Consider the following 22,652-nt stretch of genomic DNA (forward strand, 5'->3'; position numbering starts at 1 on the left):
TTAGATTAAAAATAAAGATAGAGTAAAATATGCCATGCCAATACTAATCAAAGGAAAGGGAGTAGCTGTATTAATCTTAGAGATCCAACTTCAGAGAAAAGAACATTATCAGAGATAAAGAAGAACATGACACACAATAAAGGGTCAATCTTCCTAAAAGATATAATAAGCTTTAACATGTATGTGCCTGATAACCAATCATCAAAATCCATGAAGCAACATTGATAGAAATGCAAGAAGCAACAGATAAATACACTATGAGAGTTGAAGATTTCAGCATCTCTCAATCAGAAATGGACAAGTTCTATAGACATAAAATCAGTATGTACGTAGTTGAACGCAACAGCATCATTGAACTAGATACAATTGACCTCTATCTCCTACTCATCCAAATACAGCAGAATACACATTTTTCTTAAGCTCACATGCAACATTCAGCAAGACAGACCACAATCTGAGCCATAAAACACAACCTTAACAAATTTAATAGAATAGATATCATACATTGCTCTCAGAATATAACAGAATTAAAATACAAATTAATACAGAAAGATGGCTGGAAGCTAAAATACTTGAAGATTAAACAACACACTTCTAAATAATTCACAGTTCAAAGAAGAAATCTCAAGATACATTGCAGAACATTTTGAACTAAATGAAAATAAAAATACAACTTAGCCAAACCTATAGGATGCAGTGAAAGCAGTGCTTAGGGAGAAATTTATGCAGCATTGAATGCATATATTAGGAAATAAGTAAGACCTAAAATCGATCACCTAAGTATCCATCTTAGGAAACCAGGAAAAGAAAAATAAACCCAAGATAAGCAGAAGAAAGAAATAATAAATAAAAACTAGAGCAGATATCAATGAAATTGAAAACAGGAAATTAAAAGAGAAAAATCAACAAAACCAAAAGGTGGTTCTTTGAAAAAAATCAATAAATGATCATCTTTTTGCTAGGCTAAGTTAAAAGGAGAAAAGATACAAATTACTAACAACAGAAATGAAAAAGGGAACATACTTACAGACCCTGTGGACATAAAAGTATAATAAAGGAATATCATAAATAGTTCTATGCTCACAAATTTGGTAACCTAGATGAAATAAACCAGTATTTTGAAAAACACAATCAACCAAAACTCAAACAGGAAGAAACAGACTATTTGACCAGGCCTGTATCTATTGAAGAAATGAGTCAGTAACTAATAACCTTCCAAAAGAGAAAGCACAAGGCTTTCACCAATGAATTCTACCAAACAATTAAGGAAAAAATGACACCAATTCTCTACAATCTCTTCCAGAAAATAAATGGGAATACTTCCTAACTCATTCTATGAAACCAACATTATCCTAATGCCAAAACAGACAGTCATTACAAAACACTACAGACCATAAATGGGTGTTGAATTTTGTCAAATGATTTTCTGCAGCTGTAGATATGATCATGTGACTTTTCTTTAACCTGTTGATATTATGGATTTTAAGTGATTTTCAAATGCTGAACTAGCCTTGCATGTCTGGGATAAATCCCACTTGACTGAGGTATACGATTCTTTTCATATATTGTTAGATTTGATTTGCTAATATTTTGGTGAGGATTTTACATTTTTTATTAAGATTTTATTTATTTATTTGAGAGAGAACATGAGCATGAGCAGCAAGGAGGGGCAGAGGGAGAGGGAGAGGCAAACTCCCTGCTGAGCAGGGAGCCGAATGTGGGGCTCAATTCCAGACCTGGGATCATGACCTGAGCCAAGGCAGACACTGAACAAACTGAGCCATCCAGGTGTTCCAGATTTTTGCATTTGCATTTATGAGATATCTTGGTCTGTAGTTTTTCAGCAAATTAGAAATAGAAGGGCACTTCCTCAACTTGACAAAGAACATCTACAAAATACCTACAGCTAACATCATAATTATTGTTGACAAACTTGGAAGCTTTCCCACTAAGATGAGGAGCAAAAGCAAGGATGTCCTTCCTCACCACTCCTTTATAATATTACGCTAGAAGTCCTGGCTAATGCAATAAGAGAAGGAAGAAATAAATCTGTCTTTGTTCACAGATAATGACTGTTTATGTAGAAAATCACAAAAAGTCTACAACAAACAACAACAAAACTAGAACTAATAAGTGATTATTATAGCAAAGTTTCAGGACACAAGGATAATATGCAAAAGTCAATTTTTTCCTATATACCAGCAACAAACAAGTAGAATTTAAAATTAAAAACAGAATAGGGCAGCTTGGGGGGCTCAGCAGTTTAGCACCACCTTCAGCCCAGGGTGTGACCCTGGAGACCTGGGATCAAGTCCCACATCAGGCTCCCTGCGAGGAGCCTGCTTCTCCCTCTGCCTGTGTCTCTGCCTCTCTTTCTCTCTGTGTCTCTCATGAATAAATAAAATATTTTTAAAAAATAAAATAAAATAAAAAATAAAAACAGAATAGCATTTACATCAGCACCCAAAAGAATAAAATATTTAGGTCTAAATACAGCAAAATATGTATAAGATCTGTATGAGGAAAACTATAAAACTCTGATGAAAGAAATCAAAAAACTAAAATGGAAAGATATTCCATTTCACGGATAGGATGATTTAATATTATGAAAAGGTTAGTTCTTCCCAACTTGATTTATAGATTCAAATCAATCCCAATCAAGGTCCAGTAAATTATTTTGTATACATCCTAAAACTGATTCTAATGTGTTTATATGGAGAAGCAAAAGATCCAGAATGGCCAACACAATACTAAAGAAGAACAAAGTCAGAGGACTGACAGTACCTGATCTCTGGACTTAATATTATGCTACAGTAACCAAGACATTGTGGTAATGGCAAAAGAATTAGAATAGTTCAATGTAACAGAATAGAGTCCAGAAATAGACCTACATAAATATAGTCAGCTGATCTCTCAGAATACAATCTTACACAATATATTGCAATACAATGGAGCCATTTTCCACAAATAGTGTTGAAACAACTGAACATCACATGCAAAAAGATGAATCTGGACACACACATTACACCCTTCACAACAGTTAACTCAAAATAGATCAGAGACCTGAATGTAAAACATGAAAGTATAAAACTCCTAAAGGATAACATAGGAGAAAATTTAGGTGACTTTGGGTATGGTGATGACTTTTTAGATACAACAGTAAAGGTATAATTGATGAAGAAGTAATTGTTAATTTCATTAAAACAAACAAAAAAAAAAACTGCTCTGTGAAAGACACTCTCAAGAGAATTAGAAAACAAGCCACAGACTGGAAGAAAATATTTGCAAAATATATAAACAAAATAATACAAAGAACTCTTAAAATAAACAATAAGAAAAGGAAACCAATTTTTAAAATGGTCAAAAGCCTTAGATACCTCACCACAAAAGATATGCAAACGGAAATTAAGCATATGAAAAAGATGCTCAGGGGCAGCCCCGGTGGCACAGCGGTTTAGCGCCGCCTGCAGCCTGGGGTGTGATCCTGGAGACCCAGGATCCAGTCCCACGTTGGGCTTCCTGCACGGAGCCTGCTTCTTCCTCTGCCTGTGTCTCTGCTTCTCTCTTCGCTCTCTCTGAATGAATAAATAAATAAATCTTAAAAAAAAAAAGAAGAAGAGAAAGAAAAGAAAAGAAAAGAAAAGAAAGAAAAGAAAGAAAAGAAAGAAAAAGAAAAGAAAAAAGGAAAAGAAAAGAAAAGAAAAGAAAAGAAAGAAAGAAAAGAAAAGAAAAGAAAAGAAAAGAAAAAAGAAAAGAAAAGAAAGAAAAGAAAAGAAAAGAAAAGAAAAGAAAAGAAAAGAAAAGAAAAGAAAAGAAAAGAAAAAGATGCTCAACATCCCATGTCCATTAGGGAACTGCAAACTGAAACAATGAAATATCACTATACACCTATTAGAATGGCCAAAAAAATCTAAAACACAGACTATACCAAATGCTGATGAAGATGTAGAGCAACAGGAACTCTGATTCACTGCTGGTCAGAATATAAAATGGTGCAGACATTTTGGAAGACAGTTAGACAGTTTCTTACAAAACTAAACATAGTTTTACAATCCAGCAATTGTGTTCCTTGGTATCTACCCAAATGAGGTGAAAACATAAATCCACAGAGAAACCTGCATGTGGATGTTTATAGCAGCCTTACCCATAATTGCCACAATTTGGAAGTAAACCAAGATGTCCTTCAGTAGGAGAATGGATAAATTGGTACATCCACACATGGAGTATTACTCAGCAATAAAAAAGGAATGAGCTATGAAAGCCAGAAAAAGACATGGAGGAACCTTAAATTCATATTACTAAGTGAAGGAAGCCAATCTGAAAAGGCTTCCTACATGCTACATGATTCCAATTATATGACATTCTGGAAAAGGCAAAACTATGGAGACAATAACAAGATCAGTAGTGGCAGAGGTTGCAGGATGGATAAGGTTAAACATGTGGAGCACACAGGATTTTTTAGGATTTTTAGGGCAGTGAAACTACTCTATATGATATTATAACAGCGGATACGTATCATTTGTACGTTTGTCCAAACCTATAGAATATACAACACCAAAAGTGAACCCTAAGGTAACCTATGGACTCCAGATCATAACAACATGTCACTGTAGGTTCATCAATTATAACACATGTTCCACTCTGGTGCAGGGTGTTGATAATGGAAGAGGCTGTATATAGTACTCAGAGGAAGTCTTGAGAGAATAAATGATAAATCTCTGTACCTTTCCCTCAATTTTGCTATGAATCTACAATGCTCTAAGAAATAAAATTTATGGCGTACCTAGGTGGCTCCGTTAGTTAAGCGTCTGCCTTCAGCTCAGGTCATGATCTCAGGGTCCTAGGATCAAGCCCCAAGTTGGGCTCCCTGCTCAGTTGGGAGGGGAGCCTACTTCTTCCTTCCCCTGTGCTTCTCTCCCTGCTTGTGCTCTTTCTCTCTCTCTCTCAATAAATAAATAAAATCTTTAAAAAAAAATTGTTAAAGAAATTAAAGCATGTTAATTGGTGATTACTTTCTTCTCATACCCTCCTGAGGCTCCAATGTCAGCAACATGCCAGCCATCCTCCAGGACAACTTCCAAGTGAAGTTGAAAGCAGCAGCCCCCTGGGGCTTCCCTATGGTTCTATGCAGGGGGGCATAAGAGGCCCCCACTGTGCCTAATCAGAAATGTCACAGAGAGAAATAACCAGTTCCTTTAAGGGAAAAAAGGCAAGCCGTGACGCCATGGAGCAATGAGGTGTCAGCCCAAGGGGAAAGGGAAAGGACAAGGAAAACATTCTCTTTGATAGATAACAAAAAATATTACTGTAACTCCTTGAAGTTCTAATTTTAAATACCAGTATTTGTTCTTTACCAAAAGAACAAAATTTGCAAAATTTATTAATAAATGTCAAAGTCAGGGCACCTGTGGCTCAGGCGGTTAAGCGTCTGTCTTCAGCTCAGGTCAAGATCCCAGGGTCCTGGGACTGAGCCCCATGTCAGGCTCCCTGCACAGCGGGATCCTGCTCCTCCTCTCCCTCTGCCACTCACCTTGCTTATGCTCTTTTGCTCTCTCTCCTGCCCTCTCTCAAATAAATAAACAAGTCTTAAAAAAATAAAATAAATAAAATAAAGTAAAATAAAATAAATAAATAATAAATAAATAAAATAAAATAAAATAATAAAATAAACATCAATGTCTTTTGAAGTGAAACTTGAAGTTCTATCATGAAGTGCCTATCCCTCTTACAGTAATTTGACTCTGCCAGCCCAACAAACCAACTGCCAAAGAATGCACCAGATTTGGTTCCATATCCAACAGGAGGGGAAAGAGAAGTGGTCTGTGCCACTGGGGGACCACCTGCCCTGCCCAAAGTGAAAGAGCACACTGGACACAAAGTCCACCACCACTTCACAGAAGCACACCATACTCCAGGATGAGGGTGGCCTGCCACAGTAAGCTGCTCAGAAATCCTCACACCATTTTCAGTCCTGCAACTTCTCATTAACTATGTCTTTTGATCCCTGAGGTTCATCTTCATTCTAATAGGCAGAAAATGCCTATTGGCTAGAGACTTAAGAATTAGAATCAGACCCATGTCTAATTCTCAGATTTGGGCAAGTCTGAAGCAGACAGTTAAGTTACCCTTAAACTTATCCAACAAAGTCAGCTTCAAACAAAACGACAGTGGAAATACTGAGAATCATTTGTATTCTTTTCTAAAATGGAAGCTACACAAAGACAAACTGAAAGACAATATCTTATCAAGTAATACCTGCCTTTCATAAATGATCTAAACAACATGTTTTTCCTTTTTCCTTTCAATTTAATGGGTCCAACACTTTGAGCAGAATCAAGTGCTTCACAGACAAGAACTCAAAACCACCCAGTACTGAAATAACCTATAACTCAGAAAGCTGAGGGTTGTCTGCTCGATAAGCACGGCGCATCTGCAGCTGAGGACATCCAGGGCCCCCCACCCAAGAGCAGGGTACATCACGGCTGCTCCAGCGGAGTTCCCCCTCAGGGAGCCTTGAAGTTCCAAGGGTTTACTTACCCCCAATATTTGCTATGGACTCTGGTCCAATAAGTTGATTTTCAAATAGCCTTTCCGCCTGTTGTAACTTCGTATTTGGTTGGAGAACACCAAGCAAGAGAGGGGGTTCTTTGAAGCTGTAAAATAATGCAATTATAGGGATTTGTCTATAAGAAATACATAAAGAGGGAATCCCTGGGTGGCTCAGTGGTTTAGCGCCCACCTTGGGCCCAGGGCATGATCCTGGAGACCCAGGATCGAGTCCCACATTGGGCTCCCTGCGTGGAGCCTGCTTCTCCCTCTGCCTGTGTCTCTGCCTCTCTCTCTCTCTCTCTCTCTGTCTTTCATGAATAAATAAATAAAATATTAAAAAAAAAGAAATACACGAAGAAAGTGTTTACTGAGGACCTTCATGCATAACTCCCCATTCTTTGACAAAGAGGGCATGTTGCAATAACATCTTCAGTTGCCAGAAACATGAAGGTTAAAGAAAAAAAACCATTCTAGGATATCAGAAAAGGTCATAGTATAAAAACAATCAAAATATGATTAAGACTAAGACAAAAACTTTGGTAATCACCTAAGAGCATGTGGGGCCTCCACTTACCATGCTCCAGTCACAGCCCAATGCTCCAAGACAGGTTTTTTGTTTTTTTTTTTTAATTTTTATTTATTTATGATAGTCACACAGAGAGAGAGAGAGAGAGAGGCAGAGACACAGGCAGAGGGAGAAGCAGGCTCCATGCACCGGGAGCCCGACGTGGGATTCGATCCCGGGTCTCCAGGATCGCGCCCTGGGTCAAAGGCAGGCGCCAAACCGCTGCGCCACCCAGTGATCCCTCCAAGACAGGTTAAACCTCCTCTCACTCTCTGATTCACATGCCCTGGCATTTATTGTCCCAGTGTCTGTCCAGTCACTAAAATCTAACTGAGACAAAGGAGAGTGGTGTTGATATTTCATAGCTGACAGCCTTGCTTCCTGCTTCACAGAGAAGACAGGAGAAATGAAGGAGTCCATCCTGGGGCTGGCACCACCAGCCCATCATCCAGTACAGGTGTGGCTCTGCCTCCCACCCTGTCTCTCTTAGGGCCCAGCCTGACTTCTCTCTGAAGCCAGCTTCCACTGGGCCCTGGACCCTTGTCCTGACAACAGACTCAGCTCAGAGATCATCCTTCTCTGCTGGTCCTTCCCATCTACACCTGCTTCTCCCAACCCATCAAATCCTCCTGGTCACACCTTCAGAAGACAGACATGGTTAAAACCCTTCTCCCCATGTCCTCTGCTGGTCCAGGCCACCATCTTCCCACACCCACTCCCTCCCTTGTTTTCTACAGTGTATCCTCAACTCAGCACCATGCACCTTGCGAAATACAATCAGATCACAGCATTTGCCTCTCACAGCCCTGCAATGGCCCCATCTCCGCCAGAGCCTATGACCTTGCAGGGATGCCCCTTCCCCTGCAGTCTGGCCAGTCACCTCTCTCTGCTCCTCTCCCCCTGTTCACTCTGCCCTTCACAGGCCCCTCCCTGTTGGTTCTTGACCTAAGAGGCACCTCTCACCTTAAATCCTTGGCACCAGCTCCTCTGTGCTCTGCCTTCACCTTCTCAGGGAGGCCTCCTCTGACCACACAATGTAATACTCCAGACATCCCCCAAAAGCCCAACTCGCTACCCTACTCTGTTTTTTCTGTAGCACTTGCCAGTTTCTCATTTCTCTATTACCTATATTGTCTGTCCATCCCCACTAGAACACATGGCCCATGGGATCAGGAATTTGTTTGTGTTTTTCAATGTTGTATCTCAAGCACCTGACATGCAGGAAGCTGTCAGCAAACACTGTGGGAGGGAGGAAAGGAAGGGGGAGGAGAGAGGGAAAATATTTCCCAATTCCCTCCCTACCTTGCCCTCAAGCAGGGCAGTTTCCTAGCCAGCCTACCAGAGTAGGAGAGCCAAGAGGGAAGGGATGGCTGAGACTATGAAATGATGATGAATCTTCGCTACCTTGCCCAGCAGAGCACTTCACTTCCTATTGCCTCCTCTGAGTCAGGCATATACTTAGGACATAGCACAATTTCCTCTGAATTAAACACTGCCCCCACCCACCTCTTCACTGCTTCACTCTGCCCTGCCTCCCAGTTATGGCCTTCTGCCTGCTTTAAAAATATATTATTGATTTAAGAGTTTTATTTCCAATAGAACAGAGCAGGACTGCAAACCTGCATACTTCGGTGAGAAAAGCCTGGGATATGGAGATGGACGACACAGCTGGGTTGGAACTCTGACCTCGGGAAGGTCAGCCCTCCCAACGTGCATGTGAAAACCGAATGACAGACAAGCATGTGCAGCCCAGGGATAGAGGACAGCACACCTTCTGCCCCTCCTGCCCAGTCCTTAAACCTTGTCTAATTCCCTACACAAAGGAAGTCCTCAAGAAATATTTGTAGCATCAACCTAATCGGTACATCATGCACTGTCCCTGCCAACAAGAAGCCTGAGTATGATCCCAATAGGGAGCCAAGAAGAAAACCCATATGAGAAAATGCAAGAAAGGGACCACATTCCTGAAGCCTAGGCAGCAGAAGCATCAAGGAAGAATGGACTCAGGAAGTCAAGCCAGGCCACATGGACCCTTGCAAAAGCCTGTGAACTTGTAAACTCTTATTAACTCCCTGTTAACTCCTAAGTCCTGCTACCTCATATTAAGTCCCATTAACTCTATGTGTCAAATGTATCCTGAAAGAACTAACCAACATTCTCCAGAAATCAGAATGTCATGTATGTCATATCTACCACAATCATCCCAATTTCCAAATAAGGAAGAAGAGGTTGCATTGTATGGCAGGTTTTTGACAAAGCCCTATGACCTTCCTGGTAACCGCTCCCTAGAACTGAAAGCAACTGCGTAATACTCCATTCTGGAAGGGTCTGCTCCTGTCTTTATCTTTCTTTGTGATTTCCTGGTGATTTCTAAGTGTGGTCTGAGCTCTCACAGGAGATCAAGTACACCAGAGGGAGACTCTCTGAGGCACTTCCATCAGTGGTCCTCCCACCGAGCCAGTTGGCCTTCCTGTTCTGCACCGCACCTGCTGGCGGAGAAAAGAGAGGTGTAGCCAAAGCTAGTAGCTCTGCTTTCCTATCATAGTCAACACTACAACCACTTACTTAACTCCAGACAGCACATTTCCTCCTTCCTTGCGCTTTTTGCTCTGAACAGTTTGAAAGAAGCCCTTTTTGCTGTTGTCCCTAGCATTTTCCTCCAAACCTCAGGTCATTTCTGTTCTTATACCTCTGCCAGTCTTCTGCTCTTGTTCTGCATTTTGGGGTTGCCCCTTCCAATTCTCAAGCAAGTCATTTCCTAAGTCTGAGCATGGCAGAGATCTCTGTCCGCCACCCTGATTTCACTGGGCTCATGAGGCTCATTTACTCTGTAGACAGAACACACTTTGTATAACTTCAGATACTTAGTGGGTCACATTCCCTTTCAGTTTCTGGTTAGGAGCACACACTTATTTTTCCTTTGAATTACTTCAAGCTTTCCGCACATAAATTCACTTTTACTGAGATCAAAGGTCTCCAGTCACTGAAGCTCCATGTACCTCTGCTCTTTCCACTTTCCTGCTCTTTGCCAAGGCTAAACTCCCCAGCCCAGGTTTTGATCCCCAGCTGTGGACACAGTTCACACTCCCACCTTAGCCACCTAGATTATCCAGAAAGTCCAAGGTCAGTTTCTATGTGGGGTGGGCTGAGCCACATCCTTCTGCATGTTGGCAGGGGTTGGCAAGAGAGAACCACTTTACCCCCCAACTGTGTCCTGGGGGCCCCACCACCCCCAACAGGACACCCAGTATGCTCTTGGGCCCAGCTCAGCCAGAAAGACATGCAAGGGTCCACTGACACACCAGGAATAAGAAGCCAACACTCGTATGAGCCCAGAATGCCAAGGCCTTCACCCAATCTCAATCTTATGCAAGCTAATTATTTTTAACAGCACCTTGTATCTTTACTAATTCTAAATCCAAAAACAAAAGGTTGAATCTTATATATAAATGTCAATCTAAAGTAAGAACTATGTCCTCTTTGTATCTTTGTAACCAGCTGGGTACCTACCTCAAGCATTCTAGATGCTGAACACATTCTCAGTGAATTGAGTCCAATATAAAGCCCTAATTTTCATTTATAAAACACCAACACATTATTCAATGTTATATTCATTTATAATGGGACATAGTTTTGTTTGAAGTTTTTAAAATCACTTAAAATAAACTTCCAAAAGCTTCACCTCTCTGGAAAGTTTCAAGAGGAAAGGGGAATCTACTTATTGAATCAGACTGTACAACCCTTTCAGCATAAACTCAACATCAGTGTCATAGATCATCACACCAGTAAGAGCCTGGCTCTGCATTACTATAACTATAAATGTGAATACATTTCATGGGGTCCCTAGGTATGCATTACTATAGATGCCCGCTGATGAAAGGTAACTTAGGAAAAATAGAATCCTCTTTACAAGGCTTCTGAAAAATCTGTACTTATAAAATTTAAACAAGGTAATTTAACCTTTGTTAACCTTTTGTCACTTCAAATGAATTCATGCTAATTAACACATAAGCTTCTCTTATTTGTGATTTTCTGGTTTTTATATATGATCTGTACAGTTTTGTTTTTGAAACCGTATCATGAACAATATCATTCACATATTGTGTCAACATCTGATTCCACACAAAGCTGAAGCACTAAAGAAACCACAAATCTCTCTCTCTCCTAGTAACTTACCTTTCAGAAAAATTAGTTTGTTACCCTAGACACCATCCCACCTACCCTATTTGCCAAGCAAGCCCTCCCAAGAATGGCCAGGATAGCTCACCTGAGAGGCTGTGGGTCTATGGGAGAATCCAGCAGCAGCATGGCTCCGAGCAGGGGAACCGTGAGAGAGACAGCCAGCATCAAGAAGGTCACTAGGAACACACGGCCACTAAAGGAGCTGCCAGAGATGGAATATACAAAGGCGATCAGCAGAGGCTCAGCCAGGACAAGCTCAGCTGGTCTCAGAATGGTCTCACCATGAGACTGCTGACCTCTGTGGCTTGTGATGAAACTTCAGGAATCCTAGCAAACATGCTTTGTTCTTTTTAATCTTCCAGCTGTAGGGGAAATGCTTATCAGTTATTTGCCAGATTGTATTATAAGCTGTACCTTCAATCATCTAGCGGAGTCTCAAAAAGGGCAAATCAAAGAATTAATAAACACAAAAATGGAAGAAAAGAGGTGCAATGAGGTAATGGAGACATACTCATCTACAGAGATGATGTGTTTCCCAAAAGCCACTATTTCCCGGTACATGGATTCAAAGCAGCACCACTCAGTCCCTAGGATTCCCAGCTTTGGTGGATAAAAGACAGAGATAAGTTCATGAAGTAAAGGGAACACAGAACAACTTGCTGAGTGTCCAATTCTCCAATCATTTTGCCAATAGCACCACACCTTCAAGAACTCAAAAGCAAATCCCAGCTTTCTACCTGGTAGAAGTCTGACAGACACTGACAGTTACTTACAAAGAATCTATACAATCATAATTCCAAGTTATCACTACTAAAGCCTTGGGAAGATCTAAAAACTGTCTTGGGAATCTTGTATAACATTTTTGGACAAATGACCAACGGTAACTAAAATATCGCTCAAATGATCCTCACATACATTACTTATCTGATAAATAAATGAGCATATTTAGCCTCTTGTTACATCATAGGATCATTATTTGCTTTAAGTGCATTCAAATTTACTAAATACATCAAGATTAACTTAAAGAAAATAAAATCATGAGCTCCTAATGTAGAGAATCCTTTTCTATCCAAAAAAAGCTGACTTAAAGAAAAAAAAAAAATCAAGACTCATACTTAACAAACACTTCATTGAAGGGCAGTGTTTTGTTTGACTTTGGACAGGCTAGTCTTCTGCGGTATAAACCTGATTCCAGGTATAGTACAGAAATGTGGGGGACTAAGGGCCAGTCTTAACTTTCCCAAGTCAGCTATGCCACTTCAGCCAGGTTTCTTCACACGCCTGGGTTCCCCACTATGAAATGGTGTTTGGGGTAGAATAACCTCAAAATCCTACCCAATTTGAATATACATGACTTCAATAAATCAATATAGCAGAAAATGCCTGTTTCTACTGGGTGGAAATAAAAGGCAAAGGGAAAGAAAAAGAGGAAAGGGAGGGAGAGAGAGAGCAAGCGAGCTTTCATTGCAGACATCTGGACATCTTGCAGACACCTTGCAGACATCGGGACAACACAACTGAAGAGTGTTTGACTTCTGCCAGCAATGTGAATGGAAGGAAATAGATTCTCCCCTAGTGTCTCCAGAAAGGAACTTGGTCAACTTGATTTCAGCACAGTGAGACCTGTCTGGGACTACGGACATCCAATACTGCAAGTTAATCCAATTGTGTTATTTAAGCCACAAAGTGCATGGTCATTTGTCATGGCAACCATGGAAAACTAATCCAGTTTTCTAATTAAACTATTTTTGTTGCCTGGAAGTAGGGTATTGCTGTAACAAATACCTAAACATGTAGAAGTAGCTTTGGAATTGGGCAGCAGGTAGAGGAAGGAAAAATATTGAGAAGGAGGATAGAAAATTTTGTCCAGATTTCCTTAAACAGTCTTAGTAGAAAACCAGATGTTAAAGACTCTGCTAGCAAGGGCTCAGAAAGGAGCATGGTAGAGAATGCCTAAATTGTTGGGAACAGATGGACAATGAGGTTGCTGCTGGTAAGGGCTCAGAAGGATGTCCAGAACAAGTTACTGGAAACTGGAGGAGAGCAGATCCTTATCATACTGTGTCCTGTAGCAGTGTAGAAAGCAGAGCTTGTAAATGAGCCAGGACACTGAGCTAATCCCTTTCCAAGCAGATTGAAAACCTCTACCTCCCAGCCCTGTCTCCAAACCCCAGGGCCACACAGTCTTCTAATGCAGCTGACTGATGCCAGTCAAGGGTGCAAGAGCACAGTACATGAAAATGCAGGTGCGACACAGATCAGCTATGAACCCGACATGACAACAGGCCAATGCAACCTGCTGATAGGTCTGAAGCAGGGGAAGGAGTAAGGGCCATGAGAACAAGAATGATAAAAACAGTGACAATACGAACATGCCATGAAATATGCTTTATACATGGGTAGCTAGGTAGAACTATGTATCTCTCTACTTTCCAAAGGGAAAGTGGTCAGAGAAAGACAAGCGGGCCCACAACCCACTGCCAGAAGTGGAAGAGCAGAACAGAGGGCCAGGTCTGATTCTACGGCTGCAGTCACCATTCATTAACAATACAACCTGCCAAGAACAAGCAGAAGGGGAGAGAAGTCCAGACCTAAAGCCCCTAGAGCTAGGGTTTGAAAAACACGGCCCAACTTAATCGTGACATTATTTTGGACATTTCACATATATGGGATCATATAATAAGTGACTTTTCATGAATGGCTCCTTGCACTCAGCATATGTTTTGAAGTTCATCCAGGCTTCAGTACATATCAGTACTTTGTTCCTTTCCATGGCTCAATATTCCACTATAAATATATATATATATATATATATATATATATATATATGTATTTACAATATATATTTATTTATATACATAAGCTTACTTCATTTTACTATGTTTCACACATGTGGCTTTTTTTTTTTTTTTTAATAAGCTAATGGTTCAATACTTCAGTGGAGGAGGTCACTGCTGATGTGGAAATTAGAATCAGAAGTGGGACCTGGAGATGGGGCTGAAATGTCGCAATCTCAGGATAGAACTTTCACAGATAAAGAGTTGCTTCTTATAGATGAGCCAAGAAAATGATTTCTTGAGATGGGATCTACTCCTGGTGAAGAAGCTGTGAAGACTATTGGAATGACAACAGAGAATTTCAAATAGTACATAAACCTAGTTGATAAAGCAGTAGCAGGTTTTGAGGGGATTGATTCCAATTCTGAAAGAAGTTCTGTGCGTAAAGTGCTATCAAACAGAAATCATTGTGAGAGGAAGAGCCAATTGGTGTGTCAAATTTGACTTATTTTAAGAAATTGCCACAGGCACCCCAGCCTTCAGCAACCACCACCCTGATCAGTCAGCAGCCACCACCATCAAGGCAAGACCAGTAGAAAGATTAAGTCTTGCTAAGAGCTCAGATAATGGTTAGTATTTTTAGGCAATAAATTATTTTTTTAACTTAATGGTATATGTACATTGTTTTTCTAGACATAGAAAACCATTGCACAGTTAATAGAATATAGTATAAACATAATTTTTCTATACACTGGGAAACCAAAAACTTCATCTGATGCACTTTATTGAGATAAAAGTAGTCTGGAGCTGAACACACAATTTCTCAGATATATGCCTATATCACAATTTGTTTATCCACTAATCCACTGATGGACATTTGGGTGAAAGAGAGAAATAAGGAGTGACAACTTAATAGGTACAAGATGTTCTTATGGAGTGATGAAAAAGTTTTGAAACTAGAAAGTGCTGCCCAACACTATAGGTCACTAAACTGTATATACTCTAAAGCAGTTAACTTTATATTATGTGAATTTCACCTCAATTTTAAAGAATATTAACAGTGATGAAAGTGTTCTAAACTTAGATTGTGGTGATTGTTGCAAAACTCTGAATATACTAAAAACCACTGAATTTAACATTTTAAAATGGGTGAATTTTGTGGTGTGTGAATTTTATCTGGTTCAAAAAAAAAGTCAATGACTCAACTATGCAAACTGCCACTGAGGCTAGGACTCAGTTACTCAAGTGATTCTTTTAAGTGTCCTGAAATCCCAATACAATAGAAATAACAAAGTATCTATATGGTAAAGCAAGGCTGTTTACAAGTGTAAATGACAGAAATGACTAATTGTGTGGTTTTTTTAAAAGCAAAATTCCAAAGAGAGACAAATGCAAAGGCGAATGGTGAAAATATGTGGCTGGACTGCACAAATCATTTGGGTAAGGTCCAACAAGGAAGTCCCTGTCCTTAAAAGGAGGCTGATGTAATCACTCCTCTCCCATCTCCTCCAGTAGAGAAGCAGTCCCTTAGGGGAAACCATACTGTAAAATCTTTCACCACAGAGCTGTCCTCAATACAAGTGGTGACACTCTGGCCACTGTGCTACCTTACCTTTTCCTTACCTAACATGATTCTACATAAACACAGCCTTCTCATTTGTCAACTGTAAACTCTCCTATACCACACACTGTTGCATATGTTTTTTAAATCTCAATTTAGTCATCCAACTCACAGATGGTGACACCCCACTTGAATACCTGGCTGCCCCTTCCCCACAAGAGTAAAGGCTCACTGGTCCCCAAAGGAAGTAGCCCAGCCAGAACTGAAAGCGGGTGCTTCTGGCTAGAAAGGCAGCCAGAAATTGGGAGCCCATCCCTGCCAGGGTTCCAATGAATACCCTCTTGCAATCAGTCTAAAAAGCTGAAGAAAAATTCAGAGGCCAACCAGTCCAGGGCTCCCAAAGGTGGCCAGTCCCTGAACCACCTATACCAGATGAATGGGGCAACTTCAAACAAGGCCCAGAAATTCTGACTGGGCAGGCCAGTGTGGACCTGAGGACACTTTATCTTCTCTAGTGCTCCCCAGCTGTCCCTGATGTGCAGCTGGATAACACCAACTCTATCCAACTCCCTGCCCAGTGATGGATGTCCATCAACAAACCCCCACCACCACCCCGCCCCAGCTGATCATGAGACACAGCCTCTACTGGAAAGCTCTGTGGTCAGGTTTTATAAACAACCACTTTAAACTCCTTGAGCAGTGCTGTCCAACAGAACTCTCAGCAATGCTAGCAATGCAGTAGCCACTAACTCTGTGTGGTAGCTGAGCACTTTGGGACAGGACTAGCATGTTACATAAATGAGTCAAAGATGGCCTCCATGTATTGGCCCTATATTGTCTCTTCCCTGCAGGCTGAAACCCATTACCTCCAAAGGCCCACCAGCACCAAACTCAAACTTTCACATACCTGGTTATTTAAAAAATAGTCAAATAGGCACATTTCAGCCATTTAGATGAACTGTCTGCTTTGCATATTCTGTAAACCTCAGCAACAATAGTTACCCATTGGTAAGAGTTTCAAGGCCTTGAGCTATTGCTGCTGCTGCCCCAGAGGTTCACCTGGATAGAGGCTCTTCTCCTTCCCCCCCCCCTCCTGGGCTGTGGCCCCCTCTCCTGCCACGAGAGACTGTTCCCACATGCAAACCTGTCCAAGTGTTGCCCAATAAAGCTCGTGCGTGCCACTGCCATCTCACAGTCATCTTTTTCCTTGATCTGCCCCCAAATCCCTCAAACCCCCTACATAGTACAAATGGGAAACTGAATTTTTAATATTAGTCCAGTTAATTTAAATAGCTACATACGGCAAGTAGCTACATCAGACAACACAGCTTCAGTTCATTTAATAGTCCTTCGCACACAGCATTTAGTAGTCAAGTATATACATGTGCCAGGTACTATCCAAGGCCTTAGGAGGATAGCAATAAAAAAAGGTTTCCTGCCTTCTGTATATTCTAGTAAATAAGCAGATACCAGAAAGTGACACATGCAATCAACCACCCTTCTAGGTCAAAGAATCTCCAGTCCTACAGGTGTCCCTCAGATGGTGGTGGGGCTTGCAGAACTTTCCTGGTTGTTTCAGTTTGTCAAAATTTCCCATAAAATGTGGTGCCCAAAACTCAAAGCAAAGCTCTAGTCTAAACCATAACTGTCACTCCACAAAATGGCTTTAATTATCATAACTGAAAAATATGGAGTTTTCACATAAAAACCTGGGTATCCAGCTTCTCTTGAAAAAGCAGATATCCATAAAACCTAAGGCTGCAGGGGCAGATGTTCATGGCTTTCTACTCTCAGACAGATACACAGGTCCTCTTTTCCCAGCCCCACACCTGCCATAGGCCTTACCACAGCAAGATTTTATAAGAACTAAACAAAGTGACCAATGTACGTGCAATGCTAAGACCAGGGCCTGGAACATCAAAAGTGCTCCATAAACAATAAGTAGCAGGAATGCTGCTCTCCTGGGAGGCATCTGAATCTGTGACTGCCTGGCAATGGGACTCTGTACCCAAGCTCTGGGCAAATTTATTTTAGCTCAAGGTTCATTCCTGCAGACTCACAGTCACTTATAATTCTGCTTTTCCTGCCTGTTTGTCCCCAGCCTCTGCACACCTGCCTTACATTATCTTAAATAAAGGACACTCCATGTATCCCTATCTATTTTCACAAAGTGCTGCACATTCTCGTCATAGTCTCTTTCCAATCTGTGCTGACACATCCAGGAAGGTTGGCAACTTCCCTTCCAAATGCAGTTTGGCAAATCAAGTTGTTTGCTCCAATCTCTTGGAAGTGCCCTAAGCAATGCCCTCCTTGAGGACATCTGCACCCTGAAATTTCCTACATTTCTAAGAGCAAGAGAGCAATCATGGTGACTCAACAGGATTTGGCAACTACTATTGGCTCAGCCATGTTTTGCAAAATCCTCTGTAACTTCACCAGGCAAACCTAAAAGGTGTTCTCCATCCCCTTCTGCACACAGGACATCAGGGTCTTGAGTTGTAGACTGAAGGCTCTATGAGATCAAAAACAATCTGTGATTTTGTGGGAAAACCTATGGACCAGAGCCCCAGGTATCAAGGTGACCCTTGGAACCTAAGGAGGTCAAACAGCACCAACCCCAGTCTTTCAACTGATTGCACCTTGAATTTGTTGGTTTCTCACATTCCTTTAAACTGGGGCTCCCTGACTGTAGATGTCTTCATTTTAGCAATGAAAACAAGTTAGAAACAAGTTAAAAGAGCCATTTGAAACACACACCTTGGGGGAGGGCTGAGAAGAAAACATTGATTCCTGACTCCTCATTACCACAACTTTATGATGGTCCCATCTGTCTCTCCATCCTGCCTTCCTTACTTTTCGGTCTTAAAAAGTGAAAAGGAAAATGAACGTAGTACAGACTTTTAATTAGCTTAAAATCCTTCAGAAGTTTATTGAAAAAGTAGCTTCTAAATTTTCAATGTATTCACTCTTCAATCCTTAAATTTTATATAGAGACATTAAACAGCTATTCTCTCTTCCTAGACTGAACTATGTTCCAAAAGAGAAGGAGTATCAGTGTTATTATAATCATGCTGATAGAGTTTATAAAGCATTTGGAGAAACTGATGCCAAATAATAAGCTTGCACTAGTATGTTAAAGTGCTTAGCTCATCTATATTCCACACTGAATAAAGGGATTTAATGACCACATTCCCCATTATAGCTTAAACACAAAAATTCAAGAGCTTTGCCATAAAAACTTGTTTCCAAAGCATAATTTTAAGAATATGCTTCTCAGTCATTGCCCAGCTGCCAATGCTATCCTTATTCATTCCTTTCTGCTTCTCTTTTGACTCCATTACTCTAACTTTATATAAACCACTTCACTCACATAGACCTCAGTGACTTCCGCAGCCAAGCAGAGCTAACATCACATTTCATGGCAAGAGTCAGGAGACAACCTAAAGTATCACTAGGTGTCTCTTCCACTAAAATCTACTGACCTACTTCTGTTCTCTTGATTGAATAACTTATCATCCAAGTTCATGGGGGTTTTTTCCTGCTTAGCTCATCTAAAGTTTATTCTATAGTTCAGATTGCTTTACTTCACTCACTATACACAATGCTTTCCTGGCTTAAGGTGAACCCTCAACTTTTAAGGTAAATCTAGAAGACAATGAGGTAATAAATGATCACAAGAGAAATGAAAAATAGAAAAGAATTACATCAGAAAAAAGAAAAACAACTACAGTGTCACAATAATAAAAGTAGAAAAGGTGAGAACTCACTTTGAAAAAAGAGACCATTAACAGATATATAGAAACGGGATCAAATACATAAGAAAAGAAAGAGTTTAGTTAACACAGGAAAATAAGAACAATGTTCATCGACAGGGAAGTCAAGAAAATGTCTTATATAAACACAGTTTTATAAAAGGCAAAGTGGAAAAGATCAGCAGCAGATGATGATTCTGAAACATCCAATTAGTCCTGCCATTAAGTCAGAAATCCCACAGAGGAACTGAAAAAATAATGTACTTAAGTCTGCCCCTGTGCCCTGCAGCCAGGAGTTGGGCCCACCCAAGTGCCCTCAGGTGCTATATGCCCTGATTTTCAACACCCTGCACCTCAGGGTGAACTCACAACCAGTTGCTCTTTCATTTCTCAGTAGAAGCGTAGGAGAAAGCCTTGTTTTCATGGTTTCTGTGGTAAAGAACTGCCAGTCCTTACATATTCATTCTAAAAGATTCCTCAGTCATCAGCAGACCATGTCTTCATAGTATCCACAACCAGTAAAGTGACCAACTTGTCCTGGTTTGCCCAGGGTGAGCACTGAAAGTCCTCCGTCCCTGGAAACCTCTGAGTTTATTCAGTATATTCCTTACCTTTCCACTGGCCCAAGGGGTCAAATATTACCAAAATCTCTTCTCTGCAAATTGCCTTTCTGAAGTCAAAGCGCTCCTCTTTGCGATAGCCTTCCTTCAAATGTGGTCCTCTCATTATCATTAGTGAATATTCAGTCTGTTCCTACAAAAACTAGCCCTTATTATGTACCACACCCCTAGGCACACCAATAAATATTTCCAATATTTCTATCAACTTGTAATCAATCAGTTGATTGTTGATTGACTGTAGTCAATCAGTTCCATAACTTTGAGGCTGGTCTACATGGGGCCTCTTGGTCCTCCCTAAAAATTCTCAGGAGACAAAATTCAAGAGAGAAACTTAAGTACATAAGTATATTTTTTAAATGTATGTTTAAGGATCCTGCTTTGGACTGTTGGGGATTTACCCCAAAGATGCAGTTGCAATGAAACGCCGGGACACCTGCACCCCGATGTTTCTAGCAGCAATGTCCACAATAGCCAAACTGTGGAAGGAGCCTCGGTGTCCCTCGAAAGATGAATGGATAAAGAAGCTGTGGTCTATGTATACAATGGAATATTACTCAGCCATTAGAAACAACAAATACCCACCATTTGCTTCGATGTGGATGGAACTGGAGGGTATTATGCTGAGTGAAGTAAGTCAATCGTAGAAGGACAAACATTATATGTTCTCATTCATGTGGGGAATATAAATAATAGTGAAAGGGAATATAGGGGAAGGGAGAAGAAATGTGTGGGAAATATCAGAAAGGGAGACAGAACATGAAGACTCCTAACTCTGGGAAATGAACTAGGGGTGGGGGAAGGGGAGGAGGGCGGGGGGTGGGAGTGAGTGGGTGACGGGCGTTGAGGGGATGAGCACCGGGTGTTATTCTGTATGTTGGCAAATTGAACTCCAATAAAAAATTAATTTATTTAAAAAAAAAAAAGGATCCTGCTTCGGTTTTTAGCTAACAAAACATGGTGTATTTAAATTCTGGAAGGTTGGGAGAAGCGAAGGCGAAAAATCTGAGATTTCTTTATCAACTACTTTCCTGCGCTTCTTCGTCCCTATCAGGAAAAATCTGCAAGCCTGAATTCCCACAAAAGTCGCTTAACGAGGGCACTTTCGCTCTTCACTTTTTCCCGAAAGCCGCTGCGGACTGCGGCCGCGAGCGGTGGGCAGGTGCGGAGGCCGGCGCTGCCCGGAGCACCAGGCGCTTCCGCAGGAGGCCGCGAGCGCGGGGCCGGGAAGCCCTAGGACCCCGGCAGGCGGCGGACCCCGGGGTCCGGGAACCCAGCAGGAAGGTCGGGACAGAAGGGGCGAGGAGCTAGGGGCTGGCGAAGGAGCAGCCGCTCCGCACACTGGGAGGAGCAGGGGCGGAGGAGACGGACTCTGAACCCGGGAGCGACAACGAGCGAGGACGGGGCGCAGGGGCGCAGGGGCGCAGGGGCGCAGGGCGGCGCTGAGCCCGTCTCCCGCTCCGCTGGGTGAGTTCTGCCGGGGGCCGCGGGGGCGGCGGCTGCAGCGCGCCCACGGCCGACACCGCGTCCTCGTGGCCGGAGTGGGGCCCGCCGCCCGCCGCCCGCCGCCCGCCGCCCGCCGCCCGCCTCACCGCCCCGGCCTACCTGCCGTCCTTGGCCGCGGGGGCCTGGCCGTCGTCGGTGACGATCTGCGGCCGCAGCGGCCGGCGCTGCCGCAGCCCGTCCGCCTCGCTCATGGCCTGAGGAACAGCGCCGACCCCACGGCCGACCCGGGGCAGCAGAGCGAGAGCCGCGCGGGCCCAGCCGGATCGCCGCCCCCCGGCCGCCCCCCGCGCCGCCCCCCGCGCCGCCCCCCGCGCCGCCCCCCGCGCCGCCCCCCGCCGCGCGCGGAACTGACGTCACCGCCCCGCCCTTTCCGGCGGCCGGCTCGGTGGCCCCCGGGAACCGCTCCGGGCTCTCCCCGCGGGGTAGGCGTGCCGAGGCCGGGTGCCTGGCCGGGCGCGGGGCTCAGAAGCGATCCCCGAGCGGTGCGGACGCCTCCGAGGCCCCGGAACGTGCGGTTCGGCCCCTGCGCTCCTGTCGTCGCCGGCGCCGGGCCAGAGTGGTGGCTGAGGAACTGCGGCGGGGGCTGCCGGGGCGACGGAGGACCGCGCCGCGCCGCGCGTTGCAGCACAGCGGCCCCGGGGCGCCCGGGCGGGCAAAAAGTACCAAGCTCGTGTTCTCGGAGGCCCGCGGCGGCAGGGACACCAGCCGCACGCCGGGGTCCTCAGTCGGCGGATCCCGTTCAGGGGAAAGCGTGGGGCAGATGCTGCGCTGTGGACTAAGGCCGTTGAGCACTAGGGCCTTTCGTTAAAACAGAACTTTAATGCGGTTTGTAAAGGGCTGCCCTAGCAGTAGACGCGGGCCACGGCAAAGCTACCATTAATCACGACAGGTGAGGTCCAGGAAACTCGGGGCAGTCGTGTGTCGGCGGCAGCTCGGCCAGCTGGGGGCGCTGCGCGGGCCCCGGCGAGCTCCCTCACGGAAGCCCTGAGATCGTCTTTAAGAGGTCATGGAAATGCGAGACGTGGAGCACGACGTGAGAGGGGAGTAACACGGCCTCGGGAGAGCGTTGGTCAGACTGAGGACCCAAGACGTGCCTGGGATTCTGCGGAGAAGCAGGACTCCCGGGGAGGAGACCGAATGCAC

At 43.0% G+C, this 22,652-nt stretch overlaps 1 protein-coding gene across 1 annotated transcript in view; it reads right to left on the minus strand.

Annotated features, from left to right (window-relative positions):
• Positions 1-21,786, minus strand: part of LOC112668856 (adipocyte plasma membrane associated protein) — a 35,075-nt gene extending 13,289 nt beyond the window's left edge. Inside the window, exons 1-3 of the mRNA XM_025461518.3 lie at positions 21,609-21,786; positions 11,382-11,498; positions 6,538-6,653 (exon numbers count right to left, since the gene is read on the minus strand). Of these exons, the coding sequence (XP_025317303.1) occupies positions 6,538-6,653; positions 11,382-11,498; positions 21,609-21,700 (325 nt within the window). The 5' untranslated portion in view covers positions 21,701-21,786. The remainder of the gene's footprint in view (positions 1-6,537; positions 6,654-11,381; positions 11,499-21,608) is intronic.
• Between the last annotated feature and the right edge of the window lie 866 nt (positions 21,787-22,652).

The sequence above is a fragment of the Canis lupus genome, chromosome 23 (assembly GCF_003254725.2).
Source record: "Canis lupus dingo isolate Sandy chromosome 23, ASM325472v2, whole genome shotgun sequence".
NCBI lineage: Eukaryota > Metazoa > Chordata > Mammalia > Carnivora > Canidae > Canis > Canis lupus.